Below are 16052 nucleotides of genomic sequence, written 5' to 3'. Positions count from 1 at the left end.
ATCGTTATGTTATTTTCTCATAACTATAAACAGTCCATTAAAATTCTAAATTATTATTGTTTCAAAATTTCATGTATTTAATATCATCGACAGTACCGTATTTTCTTTTCCCATAATAATCCCTCTGGAAATTACCTGTAAATTTATTTCTGAACTTTGCGGCTCCGCGTAAACGACGTTTTGTATGAATAAAACATGGCGTTTGAGAATAGCTTGTCACTCAACTTGTGGAATATGTAGCAGCTTGAAATTATGTTAGACTAACTGTTCAGTCACCTGCCTGTATGTATCAGTAGATATATCCATGAGTGGTGAAATGTAGATGAAGATTTCAACAAATATTAAACATATATTATTAAAATAAATAAATACATATGGGATAAATTACACAGATTGATTTAGCCTCGAAATAAGTTGGAGACTTGAGTTACGAGATACCTACTTACTCAACCGTAATAAATACTTATATAGATAGACATCCACGGCCCGGGTCAACCAGAAAAAGTTCATTTCTCATCATGCCCTGGCCTAGATTAGAACCCAGGACCAACTGTGACACAGACAAGCTCACTACCGCTGCGCCACAGAGGCAGTTTAGATAATAGTTAAAATTAGTTCGTAATGGATATATTATTTTGAATAATAATGAATTATTTTATGTACATTGGAAGAGATAGTGATATATTTTAAATAATTATAACTACAAATTGGAACAGGAAAACGAAAAATAATGAATGTTAAAATGACGAATTCTAATTAAAAATCGATTGATTAAGTAAAAGGACACAGAAAAATATATAATTACAACAAATACCTGCCTTGTGGGATTGTAACGTTAGGTTGTCTACTAGGTATATTTTGGATTATAACAGAAAACAAGTATCACTGAAGTAACAAATATTTTCTTCATGCCTCCATTTCCAGCATAAGTCTTAGGAATACGAAAGAAATAAATGACACATTTCTTATAGAAAATCAACTTGAGAAAGGTGAAAATATAATTTCCGACCTAGAAGCTCACGGCAGCAATTCAATTTCAGGACGTAATGTAGGGGCGAAAATTATGGCAATTTTTTATCATTAACATGGCAACCTGAGGAAACTTCTGGCAATAACTTTTATATTTACCAATGAAAAAGTCACAGATCATACGTACAGACACAGTTTTAGATTTGCCATCATTAAATTTAAATAAGTGTTGGAACTGAAAATAAATCAATTCATATTTTTAACTTGAACTCTTAATTATGTTTTACTTAAATATTAGTCGTTTTACTTCAGTATCATCATAAAGCGGACCACAGGCTCTGTTCGGAGAGGATATTGCTGGACTATCGGGTCTAATACTTTGTATGGAAAGGACGATGGAGTCTCAAAATAAGATAAACAATGCTCACCGTGCCATAAGAACGAGAGAGATATATAAAATAGCGTATGCATCCGATACCAATAAGAAGTACTTAATAGCGACCATAAACATAGCTTTGAAGACATGTAAGATTACAAAGTGGGGTTAATAGTACTATCGGAGTAGAACTCAGTTTTAACGCCCGATAAAAAGTTAGCTAGTTAAATTGAATTTTAGTTCGCAGCGGACTGGACTTTTGAAGAATTGACGTCGCTAAATTTGCTAGCATGGAGTTATAAAAACTTTTTTATATTTCTATGGTTTATTGCTTGAATACTGTGTTTGTGTGAGAAATGAACACTTTTTTCAACACAAATTATTTGTAAACACATTTATTGTACCTTGAAATATTTAACATAAACCGGCTTTAAAATAACTGGTCAAATTGAAATAAGTAAATAAAAAATGAAAAGAATAAAAGGTCATTTAATTATTTTTCTAGAAATTATTAACATTAAAAGATTTTTCAACCATAAAAACGGATAGAGAAGAAGAAATAGTCACTGGTACGTGGCCGAGGAAGGATTTGAACGGTGCCCCCACACGCATTATTTTGTTTTTTACATGAATAACCTCAAAATAAACTTCATGCTCTTTATATTTAAACATACAATGAAAGACATTAAACAAGTCTTTTGAAATATTCCCGTAGAAGGCTGATTTGTTCTACACTAAAGTTCATAGCACGTGCATGTTAGTAGTTTGGCCGGGAAGACTGGGAACCGTGCCAGGGCGTCCAGTAAATATCGACACGGATATTTGGCAAAGAATCGGTGGGCGGCCAATGTATGCGGAAATTAGCAAATGAAGCATCTTCTGTGATTAATCCTGTAGCGATTAGGATGTCGAGTCAATGAACTTGCAGTGTGCTTAGTAGGGATTATTTAATGACTAGTTATATAGTTTACTTAAAATTTCCTGTACACATATCAACCCTGGACATATATTTTTATTTTTTGCAGACTTTTCTTGATTGCAGACTTTTACCTAATACTTACAGTCGTCAGCACTACTTACCTTATTTAATTTTGGTACCCAGTTGGATACTAGATACCCTAATTAGAGTATCATTTCAAGTAAGAACAATGAGCTAGAGTAAAAGTACTTAGGTTTAAGCTTGCAGAGAGCCGGCAGCTTAAATAGTTAAGTCTTTTGCCGGACCGCACCTTTGTTCAGACTTTATTAACTTACCGCAGGCAAATACACGTGTCTACATTAAATTGTAACAAAAATTAAACTTCTTGGCGCCCAACAACTTTTGTTCGAAGGAAAAAATATATTACTCGTATCCATCGTTAAGGTGTTTAAATACACGAGTCATTAAAATAAGTTCGCGGCTAATAGAAGACTAACTCATTTATACATTTCTTCTTGCATATTAAAAAGGATGAAAATTCAAGGCCTATTTCAAAAATAAGAAATAATTGCTTTTCATTATGACCTGACCGGAAATCGTGAATCAGCGATAGACAAAGTACCTGACTGACTGCACCAGGCTGTGAAACAAAACTCAGAATAGTTTTTAAACTCACCTCGCTCCCATGTTATAGACTCTATAGGGTAACCCGCTACTGGGCATTTGATGTTCAAATCGCTTCCAGCAACAGCCGTGACTTTGGGCATTTCTCTGATGTAAGGCAGTCCATACACGTTCACTCTTGCCGCATGTATCGCCTTCCCAGCTGTGTTTGACGCTACACAGGCGTATTCGCCGCCATCTTGTTCGGTTACTCTGCTGATGTTAAGATGGCTGACGACGTCGTCTTGTAGAGTGACGTGTTGGCCAACCACAAACCTGTTGGTTTTTATATACAGATGAAAAGTAAGTTAAGTTTTAATAGGATACCGAAAAATCGCAATCATACAAGCACCATTAGGTGCGCAACCTTTTTCGTAATGGAAATCGTTTAATCGAATCCTCAGATATTGATTTGAAGAAAAACATACAAATTAACCACAAGTATATATTACTTGCTTATATTCCGGTATTTACCTTGGATTTGTTGGTATAGGAAATCCATCCAGTAGCCACGTAAACTGTGGTGGTGGATGACCCATGGCCACACATTTGAGAGATACGCTGGGTCCAGGCTGAAGAGTTTGCTCGGAGAACCAGTACACTAACTCTGGTTTAGATTCTGAAGATAAAAAAGTAGAATTTATTTCTTAATATCATAAATTTCAGATTTTAGTGTTAATTGTCATGCTTTAAAAAACAATTTTTAACAATTTTGTGGAGATCAATAGCATCTGCACATCCCTTCAGAAATCAGGCGTCATAAATATTTTAATGTTGAAAACTATTTTAATGTTTGCTGATGTTATAATTCGAAAAGACTGAAATGGTAACTTAAAAAGAAAAAAAACTGAAACCGATTTTATCTATCCCAACTAACCACCCTTTATGAAACCATTTTATTATAAACGAAAGGGAGATATCCCGAGCAGGATCCGTTTAATTTGCGTATCGGCTAAGCTGTATAACCAGCGAAGTGGATGGACCAACTATAGAAACAGCGGACGTAAATCCGACAGAAGCGGCAGTAGGCACGACTTCATTCTGACCATGGTTTTTAAATGTTAGATGTATAAAAAACTAATTTTAAATATCCAAAAGTTTATTAATTAAATTTAAATCTGATTAAAAGTTGCAATATGTAATTTAAGAAACGATGTATGTCATTCGTAAAAGTACAATAAGTATTGTTGATATTTTTCAGTCTGTGTTTTCAGTTGACGTCGCAGCAATTAATCTTCTTTTTAAACAAGTGTTTAGTAAAATTTTGGTTTGATATCATATACTAAATGGTTTTCATTTTATGTACATAGTAGCTATCTAGTTTTCTTGCGAAACCTTATTTTATCGTTGTAAAAAATTTTCATCGACTAAAGCATGAAGAAAAAGTGAGTTACTTTCTTTTTACATTTAAGCACATCTGATAAGTGTATACAGTTTTATATCCTGGGTAGTAGTAACTGCGACAACTTCGCCTTAAACAAATGGCTAAACGGACACTTCTCAAAGTTTGTATTTGTTACTGTCTAGTCTAACACAATGACTCAAAACTATATTAATGTAGGGATTAGTAACAAAGCCCTGTTACTCCCTTGCGTGCGACCTTTTTTCATGAAAGGATGAAGGGATTAGACGCTTCTGCTCGCCTTTAATAACAAAGGAACAGTCAAGGAATTACCCAACACGTGCTTAGAAATGTAGAACAAAGCCACATCAACTATATTACGAGCAAACATGTTTACCTATAAATATTTTATGTACAGTCGCCTTCAGAGAAACTAGACCACGTTATGGTTTTGGCATGTATGATTTCTACCCAAAATTATTCCATATAAGTTGGGTAGGACTCGGCCCGCGTGCGTCCAGATACCTACTGAGAATTAAATTCCTAACTTACTAACGGACAGAATGACAGACATCGCAGAATAATAACTACTTCTTGCTCCGCTGCAGTTCATTTTTGTTCTTTGTGCATTACTAAGAAAGGATTTCTCCGATGTTCTTATAAATTGGAGAGATGTTTCTTAACATAATATGGAAGTGACTTATAGTACGTAATAAAAGTGGTTTCTACTATAAATGATACCAGTGGGAAAATATATCTACTTTGTTACGTTTAATAGAATATCTGACACGTATTTTTATATAACACGGTTTTTATCTTTTTCTTTTTTCTCTTTATGAGTTATAATACTACCAGTTGTACCTTCAGCTTCAGCTCACGTCATAGGTATATTAAAAGTTGCATTGCAGTCGGTATTTTATCTGTAGGTATAGAAGTCTTTATAAATGACGCAATAAAGTGAAAATTAAATTATTATCTAGTTTCCCCGTGGGCCAGATACATCCGTGCTCGAGAAAATGTAATAATGGAAGACCTTCATTAGGAATGTTGAATTGCTATACTTTGCTAAATGTAGGATAGCTACCATTTTGTAGTAGTAACATTTGAAGTATTTTACATACAATTATATAGGTTTTTGAAAAAGATGTGTGTGATTGTGATAGTGTAAGAGAACAAGAAGAAAAAATATAATAATTATTTAACTGCTTGATTTATATTGTTGTTGAACAAGATGATAGACCGGTCATTGATCAGGCGAAATTTATGGTCGGGTCGCATATTAAATTAAAAGGCACTCGCTTTTGGCACCCCATTTTTATAAGGTTTTTCGGAATGACCCGCAGAATTGTTAATAATGGGATTCCCATAATCCTTTATGTACGAAGTCTAGCTGGCATGAACATTTTACTATTCAAATATTACTAGATATATATGTCGTATGTTGCTTAATTGTATTTTGACTTTTATAAGTTCATTTTATTTCCAATTTCTTTTTATAATAGGATAAGTTAATAATTGTGAAATACTTCATAAAACTTGTTAAATAAAAAAAATGTGTTATGTAAACAGTCTTTAAACAATGTCGTGGTACAATTTGAAAACTTCACAATAAGTGTTGAAATGAACAATCATAACAACTTGTTTCAGAGCGTTTGTTCACTACTTCCAACTACTACTGGGATTGTGTTAAACATTTACTATGCAATTCAGTTTTTGCATAAAATATGAGTTTTTGCAAATTGTTTCTGAATTTTATTGCCATCTTAAGGCGAAGTGCTTCAAGTTGTTTACTTTATAAGCACTCTGTTAGCTTGGAAGTCAAAACTTAGGTACCTTCTTTTATTCCAGTTTTAAAAATACAAGTCATTATGTGTAAGGTAAAGCAAAAATATTAACATTACTTATATTTAAAAACTGCGGCTTTCGAGTCTTTAAAATATTATGAGAAAGTTAATAATATATTGTAATATAGAGAATTAACAGAACATGAAAAAGTACTCGTACAACACAAATGACATTTGAATGACCGCCAAAAAGTCTCCTCCTGTACTTTAAAGAAATAAATGCCAGTTTTCATTTTAAAGCCGAGCCCATAAATAATTCATTGATCTTATTTACAAGGTAGTCAACACATAGATTTATTGGTAGTCGTACTGCCAATCCACTTACCGTAATCGGCCAGTTTCCATTATTCTCTGAACACGCCCATCTCTTGTTTCACGGTAATGAATATCTCTGGATATTTATCTATCTACAGACTTCACTTCACAGATTTTCAAATCGTGTTCCTTTGTTAGTAGCCTGTTATTTTATACGTGATTCAATTTTATTACAGATTTTTATGTGTGTCTACTTAGCCTATGTTTTTGTATATTTATTGGCCAAAATTCTTGGATGACTAATTTAATTATTTTACATTTAGTTAGGTATTTTTACATGGTTTTATATACGAGTACGTGCTAGATGTATTCGCTATTTGTAGTAATATCTTGTAGCAAATAACTAAAGCAAATAGTTTTACGTTGTAAACTACTCGTAAATAGGTATAAATAGATACGAGAAGTTTATCTATAGTAATTTTTTTTTATTGTTACTATTATAGTATTTCACAAGAGATTGTGAATGGGAAATAATATCTTATACCTTAAATATCAACTTTGTGAATTGTTTAGCACCCCAAGTACAACACATAATAACATCCTATTTTATAATAATGTCGCGGGCAAAGCATAAATCCTTTACTATTTTCGTACTTCTCAGTGAAAATATTACATTCTCTCCCGTAATATCATAACCATTCCCTGTGGAAAAACGGAATTTCATCTGACTAATAACATTATTCGGGTTGAATTTAGCATTTTAAGGGCGAAGCTCCAATGAGGTCCCTTGCAAGAATTTATCTATTACCCTCAATGAGAGTTGAAAGTAATTTGCTGAAATTGGCGTCTGGTTCAATTTTGTTTGCAAGTATTCCTTCGATTCATGGAATATTTGGCGATCAGAAAATAGAAACTTTATATCATTTAAGATCAATTTCAATTTGAAACATTTTTGGTAAGTTTTGCAACAATTCTTTATCTGGCTAGTGAGATATCTTTGGTCGGAACTGTATATTGAATTTAATATAACTTTCTAAAAAAATAACTTCTGAATATGATCATCACATTGTCATGTGTTTTAGATAGAACATTGCAGAAGTATTCAGGATGAATGTACATACGTTACTGATGGTAGAAATGAATTTTGTTTTAGGTTTTGCTTGTGTTTTTGTTGAAAGCCTCGGTTCAGTAACGAAATGAAATAAGGCAAAGGAAGAGGTATTTATGACCCAAAAACCATGACTTTAAAAAAAAAACACTTGTCTTTATTTAATATTTTTAAATGAATTCATTAGAAAAATCGTATCAATCATATCTAGTTTCCTTGTCCATTTGATGTTAGTCCCAATTGTTTCCTCCTCTTGTAGCTCGGGGACCACCTAAAACCCCGAGCGAGTGGATAAATCGGAATGTCTTTTTAATATTAACCTAAGTACCTTCGAGTGTAAATATTTCGATGCTGACTAAGAACGTAAGTAGGTACTTTGTTTCGTTGCTCAACACGAAGCTGTAGCAAAATAGCTTTTCCTATAATAAAAATAAATGCAAATTGTGTTTGTGTTTCTGTACCGTCGGTTGAGTACACCGGAGATAGTTCGGCTTGTTGCACGGAATCTATGCGAAGGAAGCTGTATTGATTATTTCACGGCAGTCTGCGTTTGTTCCGGACTGTTTGAGAGGTAATATACACACAAAGTAAATGGGTGTGCTTTGATACCTATGTCTTGCTTTGGTGAATAGCGCAAAATACCGTTTTCAATCTAGTAGGTAGGTACCTATTCTATATTTATATTTCAAGAGCAGAGTTCCCCAAACTTTTTTACGTCTACGTCGTAGACCCTTGCTATTTTTTCCGTGTTGGGTAGACCCCCTTACCTAATATTGATTTCCTGTATCCTACAACTTACGATTGATTTACCGATTTTGATGAAATTTGGTATGTATGTAGTTTAAGACCCGCGTTCAAACATAGGCTACGTTTTTTTTTCAAAAATCGACCCCCAAAATAGTCAAATGGGGGGTTGAAAGTTTGTATGAAAATCATCGTTCCGCTTTCACGCCTGACCCGCTGAACCGATTTTAATGAAATTTGAAATGCATATAGATTAAGATACGCGTTCAAACATAGGCTATTTTTTTTTTAAAAAACAACCTCCAAAACAGTTAAAGGGGGGGTGAATCATCGTTCTGCTTTTACGGCCTAACCGCTAGACCGATTACCGATACAGTCTTAGTATTTTTACTAGCTGCGCCCCGGGGCTTCGCTCCCATGAGAATTTCGGGATAAAAACGACTCTATGTGTTATTCTAGGCTATATTCTACCCATGTACTAAATTTCATCTTAATCTGTCCAGTAGTTTTTGCGTGAAAGAGGAACAAACTCCGCAAGTACGCTGACGAAGTCGCGGGTACACAGCTAGTATATAATATTTTTTTTACTTTATAGATACTTTTAGAAATAATGTTTATGTTTTGTATTATAAGCTAGTGAAAGATGAAAGTGAATGTAATGTTTAGATGAAATGAGCGATATTGAAGATGGATGGAAGGAACTTAAAGAAAGAATTGTGAAAGTAGCTGTTGAAGTGTGTGGTGTAAGTAGAAGAAGGAAAGGAAAAAATCACAAAAATGCGTGGATGAGTAAAGATGTGCAAGAACTTGTGCGATTAAAGAAGAAAGCATGGCTGGATTTGTTAGCAGCAAAAGCTAACTTAAGAATGCAAGAGGTTATAGATGAAGATGTGAATGAAGCACTTAAGGAATATAAGAAAATGAAAGATTTGGTTAAGAAAGCTGTGATTAGAAAGAAAGAAGAGTATAAAGAGGATTTTGATAAAAGGCTATCAGAAGACTTTCAGTCAAATCTGAAAGTATTCTGGAAATCCGTAAGGTCAGCCCGAGGAAATACTATAACCAGAGAGCTGACTAGGATCAGATGCCAGGATGGTAGCGTTGTGAAAGGAGAAGAATGTGTACTAAAGATATGGAAGGACTATTTTGAAAGTTTATTTGAAAAAAAGGAAGGAAATAAGAAAGATTTCTGCTATAGCGAAGAAAAAGAGAATGAGATGGAAGGCGAAATTGAAATGTTCGAAATTGTGGAAGCACTTAAGAGTATGAAAGCGGGAAAGGCTGCTGGGTGTGATAGAGTGTCGGTCGAGATGCTTAAAGCAGGAAAAGGCGTAGTAGCTAGTCAGTTGTACTGCCTTTTCAATTTGTGTTGGAGAAGCGGCCGAGTACCAAAAGATTGGTGTAAGGCTGTTATCGTGCCACTTTACAAAGGAAAAGGGTCACAGCTGGACTGCAAAAATTATCGTGGTATAAGCCTGCTTAGCGTCGTCGGCAAATTGTATGCTAAGGTATTGATTAATAGAGTCAGGAATGAAACTGATGACAAAATATGGGATGCTCAAGCGGGATTTCGAAAGGGAATGGGATGTACTGATCAGGTCTTTTCCTTGCGGTGCATAGCCGAAAAGTTTTTGGCCAAGAGTCAAAAAGTCTATTGCACATTCGTAGATCTGGAAAAGGCCTATGACAGAGTTGAGAGGAATGAATTGTGGTCAGCACTTTCTATGCATGGGGTGAGCAGTCTCTTAATACGAGCACTGAAATCCTTATATGAGGATTCGAGTGCTTGTGTCAGGATAAACGGAGCGCACACTGAGTGGTTTAAGATTGAGAAAGGCGTTAGGCAAGGATGTGTTGCGTCACCGTGGCTGTTCAACCTATTTATGGATAGCTGTTTGACAGATTTGAAAGAGTCTAAAAGTGGATTAAGGATGAATGAGTTACTCGTCAAATGTCTGCTCTATGCCGACGATCAGGTTATACTGGCGTTATCAGCGGAGGAGTTACAGGAGATGGTAAACTGTATGCATGAAGCTTTAAAAGAGAAAGGAATGAAAGTGAACGTAAGTAAAACTAAAACACTGGTTTTTGAAATGGAGAAAGAAATGACAGCATGTAATATTTTGATTGGAGGAGAAAAAGTGGAGCAAGTGAAAGAGTTTGTATATCTAGGATCAAAGTTTACATCAGATGGCAAGTATGATAGTGATATTGAAAGGAGAGTGAACGCGGGGAACATGGTGAATGGAGCTTTGCATGCCTTTATGAGCAGTCAGAAACTATCCAAAAAGGCTCGACTGGCTGTGCACAGGGGCGTGTTGGTCCCGACATTAATGTATGGGAGTGAAAGTTGGGTATGGCAAAAGAAGCATGAAAGCAGAATAAATGCAGTGGAAATGAGAGCGTTAAGGAGTATGATGGGTGTGAAATTGAGTGACAGGATAAGGAACAGCGTGATAAGGGAATGTTGTGATGTGAAAGAAGATGTAGTTACAGGAATAGAAAAGGGTATGTTAAGATGGTTCGGTCATGTGGAGAGGATGAATGAAAGCAGGTTGACTAAGCAGATATACAAGGAGAGTGTGGAGGGAAAGGTCGGAGTGGGAAGACCTAGACGAACGTATCTTGATCAAATTAAGGACGTCCTGGTAAAGGGTCAGGTCAAAAGTACCCGAAACCGCCGAGCTTGTATGAAGAGAGTTATGAATGTGGACGAAGCGAAAGAAGTATGCAGAGATCGTGGCAAGTGGAAAGAGGTAGTCTCTGCCTACCCCTCCGGGAAAGAGGCGTGATTTTATGTATGTATGTATGTATGTATTATAAGCTAGTATGATAGTAGGTACTATAGATGTATGTGTTGAGATCCACTATCGTGGTCGCTCATTTACAGTTCATGGACCCCATATTTTTTTCGCTGACGTAGACTCCTTGCAGGTTGTCATAGACCCCTAGGGGTCGATATAGACCACTTTGGGAATCACTGTTCTAGAGCTTAAAAGTCTTATAAAGTGATATTCTTTTTTAATAATAAATAAGATTTTTATTATGGAAGTATTTCTTTTTAAAAGAAAGCGGCAACAAAAATATTTTCCCCCATTTCAGCCCGCCCTCAAAACAAATGAAGCTTGTTAAAAGGAGGTCAGCCACTTGTATAATTTATTGAGTCAGCCCAAGACCATTCTTCTTTCATCAAGTTCTTTTAATAATAAGAAATTGAATGCTAAAAACAACGAATAATTAACTTTAAAGCTTACTTTTGCAATCGAAATTATTTCCAGAATGAAAGTTTAAAAACATATATAGGAAAAATTAGTCCAAAACATCAATGAGGTAGTCAAACTTGTCCGATCGAAACATACTCCCTCACAATTTGGGCGTAGTAATAAGTGGTTGTATGCCACCAGCCTTACTTACTGAACCCCTGAAGAGCGGCGACACCAAATAGCGGGGAACGAATTAATAATAAAACAAAGCGGCTTATATTCCCCTGTAGAAGGACGCAAAAGCAGTCTTACGCGCATAAAGATAGGATCTTAATTGGGAAAATCACGCGTTGGTTTTTAACGGCGGTTGATGCGCCCGTGGCAGCCGTGCCTCCGTCACTGAAACTCTTTGTTTGAAGTGAAGAGCTGACTCTAATAGCTTGCAGCAGATCCGAGCTTAAAAATGGACTTTTAAATATTTTATGAAGATGCAGGGGATGGATAAAATGGTAAATATTTAAAACATGCACGCCGAGTCACCTAAAGTTGTAATATTTTGTGCAGGCAGATATAATACGACCTTAATAAAAAAAACTTAAGGTTTTGTGAAATGCTTTTTTAACTCAGAGTCAATATTATTCCAAAAGAAAATCATGTTTTTATTCTTTTATTGCAATGAACGGGTAAAAGCAAAATATTGAAATTGATTTGTAAAGCGAATTTTTTGCTTTTAGTTTGGGTAACATTTATTTTCCGAAAAACATCATGTGAAGCGAATTCAACGTTTACACTACATTTCAAATTCGAAAAGCAGAAAATAAATCACGCACTTTTCATTTATACAAAGTTGTGAGCACGTCTGTTGTCTCTGTATATACATATCTAGTTACCGATAAGAAACCAATAACCAACCACGTGTATAAACGAGTACGACGGGTTCGCAAGTTTTCCACTTACAGTTCACGTCACCAGCACATAAACAGAGGTAACTGAGTTTCGACGTTGAGCTACGACTTTTGTTTCCTAGATATATTTTATTTGCAAACAGGAGTTGATCGTTTATACCGAAAACATGTCTTTTTGAGAGGTGACGGTGCTATAAGAGGCTATTTCCTTGTGACTCGGAGAGTACCATGTTTCTAAGTTAATACTAAAATAATTTCAGATCTCACATCTTTGACTGGCAACTTATATAAAACTGCTTTTCACGATCAATTTTGACCGTTCGGCTGTGGAAAAAGCGGTAGTCCCCAAAATACATAACTCCCTACTTTTACGACTAAGACAGAAAAAAAAACATATGTTTGTGTATAAAATTTTATCTTTGGTTTATTCGCTTTGTTATAAATGTATTTCTCTGCTATAACTATTCGAGTTTTATTTAACCGTAGTGAAAGCACCTTCAACTGAAGAGTAGGATTGTCGACCTACTGAGAGCTCTTAGAAAAGGAGTATGTTAAGCCGTATTTACATGTCACGTTACGTCTAATAATACAACTTAAAACACACCGTAATTTGAACCTTATTCAATGTTATCAAAGGACTAAAATGAATGTGCAGAAAATTAAGGCGGTACGGCTCTGAAAGTTGTATGCTGTTAAGTAAGTCGTAAGTATCACAAATAAGTAGAGGATCAGGGAATAAGTTCCGACGTTGCGAGTCTACAAATGTAGGGTATGTTTCGCCCAAATATTTAAATTACCTAACATTTGTAAGCATTTTACCCTTTGAGGATGTTTGTTATATTATGTAATTAATTTGGACGGCTACTAAAACTTTAATCGATGCTAATAGTAGACCTATATACGCTACGTTTTAATAAGTATACATTTTTGTTTGCAGAGCGATGTACTTTATCTTCCCAGAAATCTTTTGCTTACAAAGGTAGGTACCTCAATTTAAAATACGAATTCACAGGCATGCCTAGCAATATCCCCGTTCGTACATACATGGGAATGCATCTACATACCTCTAGTTCCAGTGAAATTCCAGTCGGTGTCGTGTGTATGTGAGCTTCGGGCGAAAGGGGCACGCCTGGAGCGATTCGCCACAGTCCGCGGCCGGCCTTCGGTCACTGCAAATATAAACCCTTTAGAATTCTTCGTCTTGAATAACCCCGCAAAAGAAATACACTCGGAACGTCTGAGAGGGCCTTTATGGAAATGCTCGCTACTCCGCATTGTCGAGACTTTCTCGGATATGAACAGAGGAGGTGGAAAAAGACAGGGTTTTGTTACACTATTTCTGTAGTGGAATAACGGACTAACACAAAAAATCATATCCACCAATTTTTTTTAAATTTCATTGCATTAATCAATGGTGGCAATATGCCTTTACTATAGCTTATAGCTTTACGTCCGGTAACAACATTTTGTAACAAAATTTAATTTGAAATACTTGTACATTTTAAATTTTTAAACTTTTATGAGAGTATACTGTATTATTGTACGTCGTCTATGATATTCTAACAATATTGAACCCTAAGAAAGAAGATTGTCTGCAATAATAGTCTTCTATAATATGAACAGTTTTAAATACATTATTTACCATTTATAACATATTCTCCAATACCATACGCTTGATCCTTGGTATTGCTTCCAAAACACTGATAAAATCCCTCATCTTCTCTTTGCGTGTTCTTGATATGTAGTCTTAATCCCTCTTCCGTGATTTTTACCCTATCATTAGTTTTCAAAACTCTTGCGTCGTGTACCCAGTAGACCAATTCAATAGGATGTCCAGAAATTTTGCACTCAAATGTGATGTCCGAATTTATTTTTGTTCGTAGCAGCTCGGGCTTCACACGGACGGAGATCGTTTCTGAAATAAATTCCACCTCAGAAATTGCCTGCCAAGTGAATAAAAGTTGAACAAATACATTGGACGCTTTGCTTTCTTGGTTCGTTGATTTATATTGATGCTCCCGATACTCAACGTTATTTCCGTCAATATAAGAGTACTTTGTCCACGTCTATTGAAAAAGGCTAACTAGTCAAAGTCGCAAGTAACAGAATACTAATGTATTTTTTATACCTTTTTCATAGTCATTTAATTTCATTCAATGTAGCATTAATTCATTATTATTTATTATTAACTTAGAGCAGGGTTAGTTGTTCAATATGCGAAATAAAATTTAATCTTGCCATATTGCATTGTTTATATATTGAGATCAAATTGCTTGAGTTATTTATTGGAATATATATATATAAGTAAGACTGAAAAACTGTCTGAAAAAAGGTAATTGTTAGCTATATTATAATAGCTAACAATTACCAAACTGTCTTATTATATATTTCTAGCCCTACTATCCCATTAGGGCTAGAAATATATATCACATAATAGAAAGTATTCTATAAAGCGAGTGTAACATCCATATTTTGTTTTACAAATCCGAAGTAGATTTCGCAAGGAAAGCAAAACAGATTGTTCTGTCGACCTTATTACGAGAACGTGACGTTATTTTACTACTACGTGATCCTGACGTGAATTTTTTACTACGAGATCTCTCATTCATACAATTTGTAAAAACTTAGTTTCAATGCAGGTATTCTATTAAGAATTTAATATAAGTCGGTATTATAAAACATGCTGGTGATTAAAAAGAACTGAAAATACTTTTTTTTTTTGTAAAAATATAAAATTTCCTACGAAAATATGTGTAGTGTAAGTTTAAATGTAAGTAAGAAATGTTTCCCAAACCACAGTACTTGAATGATTTTTTGAAATTGTTGCTATATTACTTCTATTTCTTCTCACCTATGACAATGAGTGTGAAGTGGACTGACTCCACTCCTACTGTGTTATTGAGCCAGCACACGAATCTCCCGGAGTCTTCTCTTCTCACACTCTGGATACTGAGTAGACCGCCGCCGAGTAGACTAGCCCGCTGCCACAGAGGGGTTTTCTCTATGGGTATTAGCTGCTCGTGGTGATCCCGAAACCACCTATAAAGAAGGTTCATTTACACACATTATATAACATTTTGTTTAGGCGATGTGTCAACAATGAACACTAAAGTGACTTCTGAGTATTTCATAGTAAAGACGTACTTCTTGTAAGGGAAAAGATTGCAATTATAACCATAGAAATCGGAATAATATAGGACTCAAAGAAAAGTCGGGTTTTACCAATAATAATAAGGTACTCTTGTAACTTTTGGAAAGAACGCCAAGATTTAGAAAAATCCCAAGATTCTTTCGACATGCCGTTCTCTTGATTGATTGACTACCACTTTTTGATAAAAAAGGGTTATTTTGGCTGACCGAGTAAGGTCACTTTTGTAAGATAACCTTTTATCTGCATCCTCTTACACTAAACTAATGTGTAACAAGAAAGAACTGACAAAAGGAAATGCGTGAAGTTCATTCTTCGAGTTAGAAAGAAAAAGTGACCGCAATTAATTATTTTCGAGGAAATTTTGTGAGGTATATATACAAGTAAGGCTGACAAACTGTCTGAAAAAAGGTAATTGTTAGCTATATTATAATAGCTAACAAATACCAAACTGTCTTATTATATATTTCTAGCCCTACTATCCCATTAGGGCTAGAAATATATATCACATAATAGAAAGTATTCTATAAAGCGAGTGTAACATCCATATTTTGTTTTACAAATCCGAAGTAGATT

General features: G+C 35.0%; 1 protein-coding gene across 1 annotated transcript in view; it reads right to left on the bottom strand.

Moving 5' to 3' along the window:
- LOC106132538 (cell adhesion molecule Dscam2) overlaps window positions 1–16052 on the bottom strand; it is a 157095-nt gene that overhangs the window by 28264 nt on the left and 112779 nt on the right. Inside the window, exons 8-12 of the mRNA XM_060949429.1 lie at window positions 15180–15367; window positions 13971–14243; window positions 13393–13497; window positions 3402–3546; window positions 2941–3203 (exon numbers count right to left, since the gene is read on the bottom strand). Of these exons, the coding sequence (XP_060805412.1) occupies window positions 2941–3203; window positions 3402–3546; window positions 13393–13497; window positions 13971–14243; window positions 15180–15367 (974 nt within the window). The remainder of the gene's footprint in view (window positions 1–2940; window positions 3204–3401; window positions 3547–13392; window positions 13498–13970; window positions 14244–15179; window positions 15368–16052) is intronic.

The sequence above is a fragment of the Amyelois transitella genome, chromosome 19 (assembly GCF_032362555.1).
Source record: "Amyelois transitella isolate CPQ chromosome 19, ilAmyTran1.1, whole genome shotgun sequence".
NCBI lineage: Eukaryota > Metazoa > Arthropoda > Insecta > Lepidoptera > Pyralidae > Amyelois > Amyelois transitella.
Note: the sequence above shows the minus strand (reverse complement) of the source record. Positions and strands in the feature narration are given on the sequence as shown.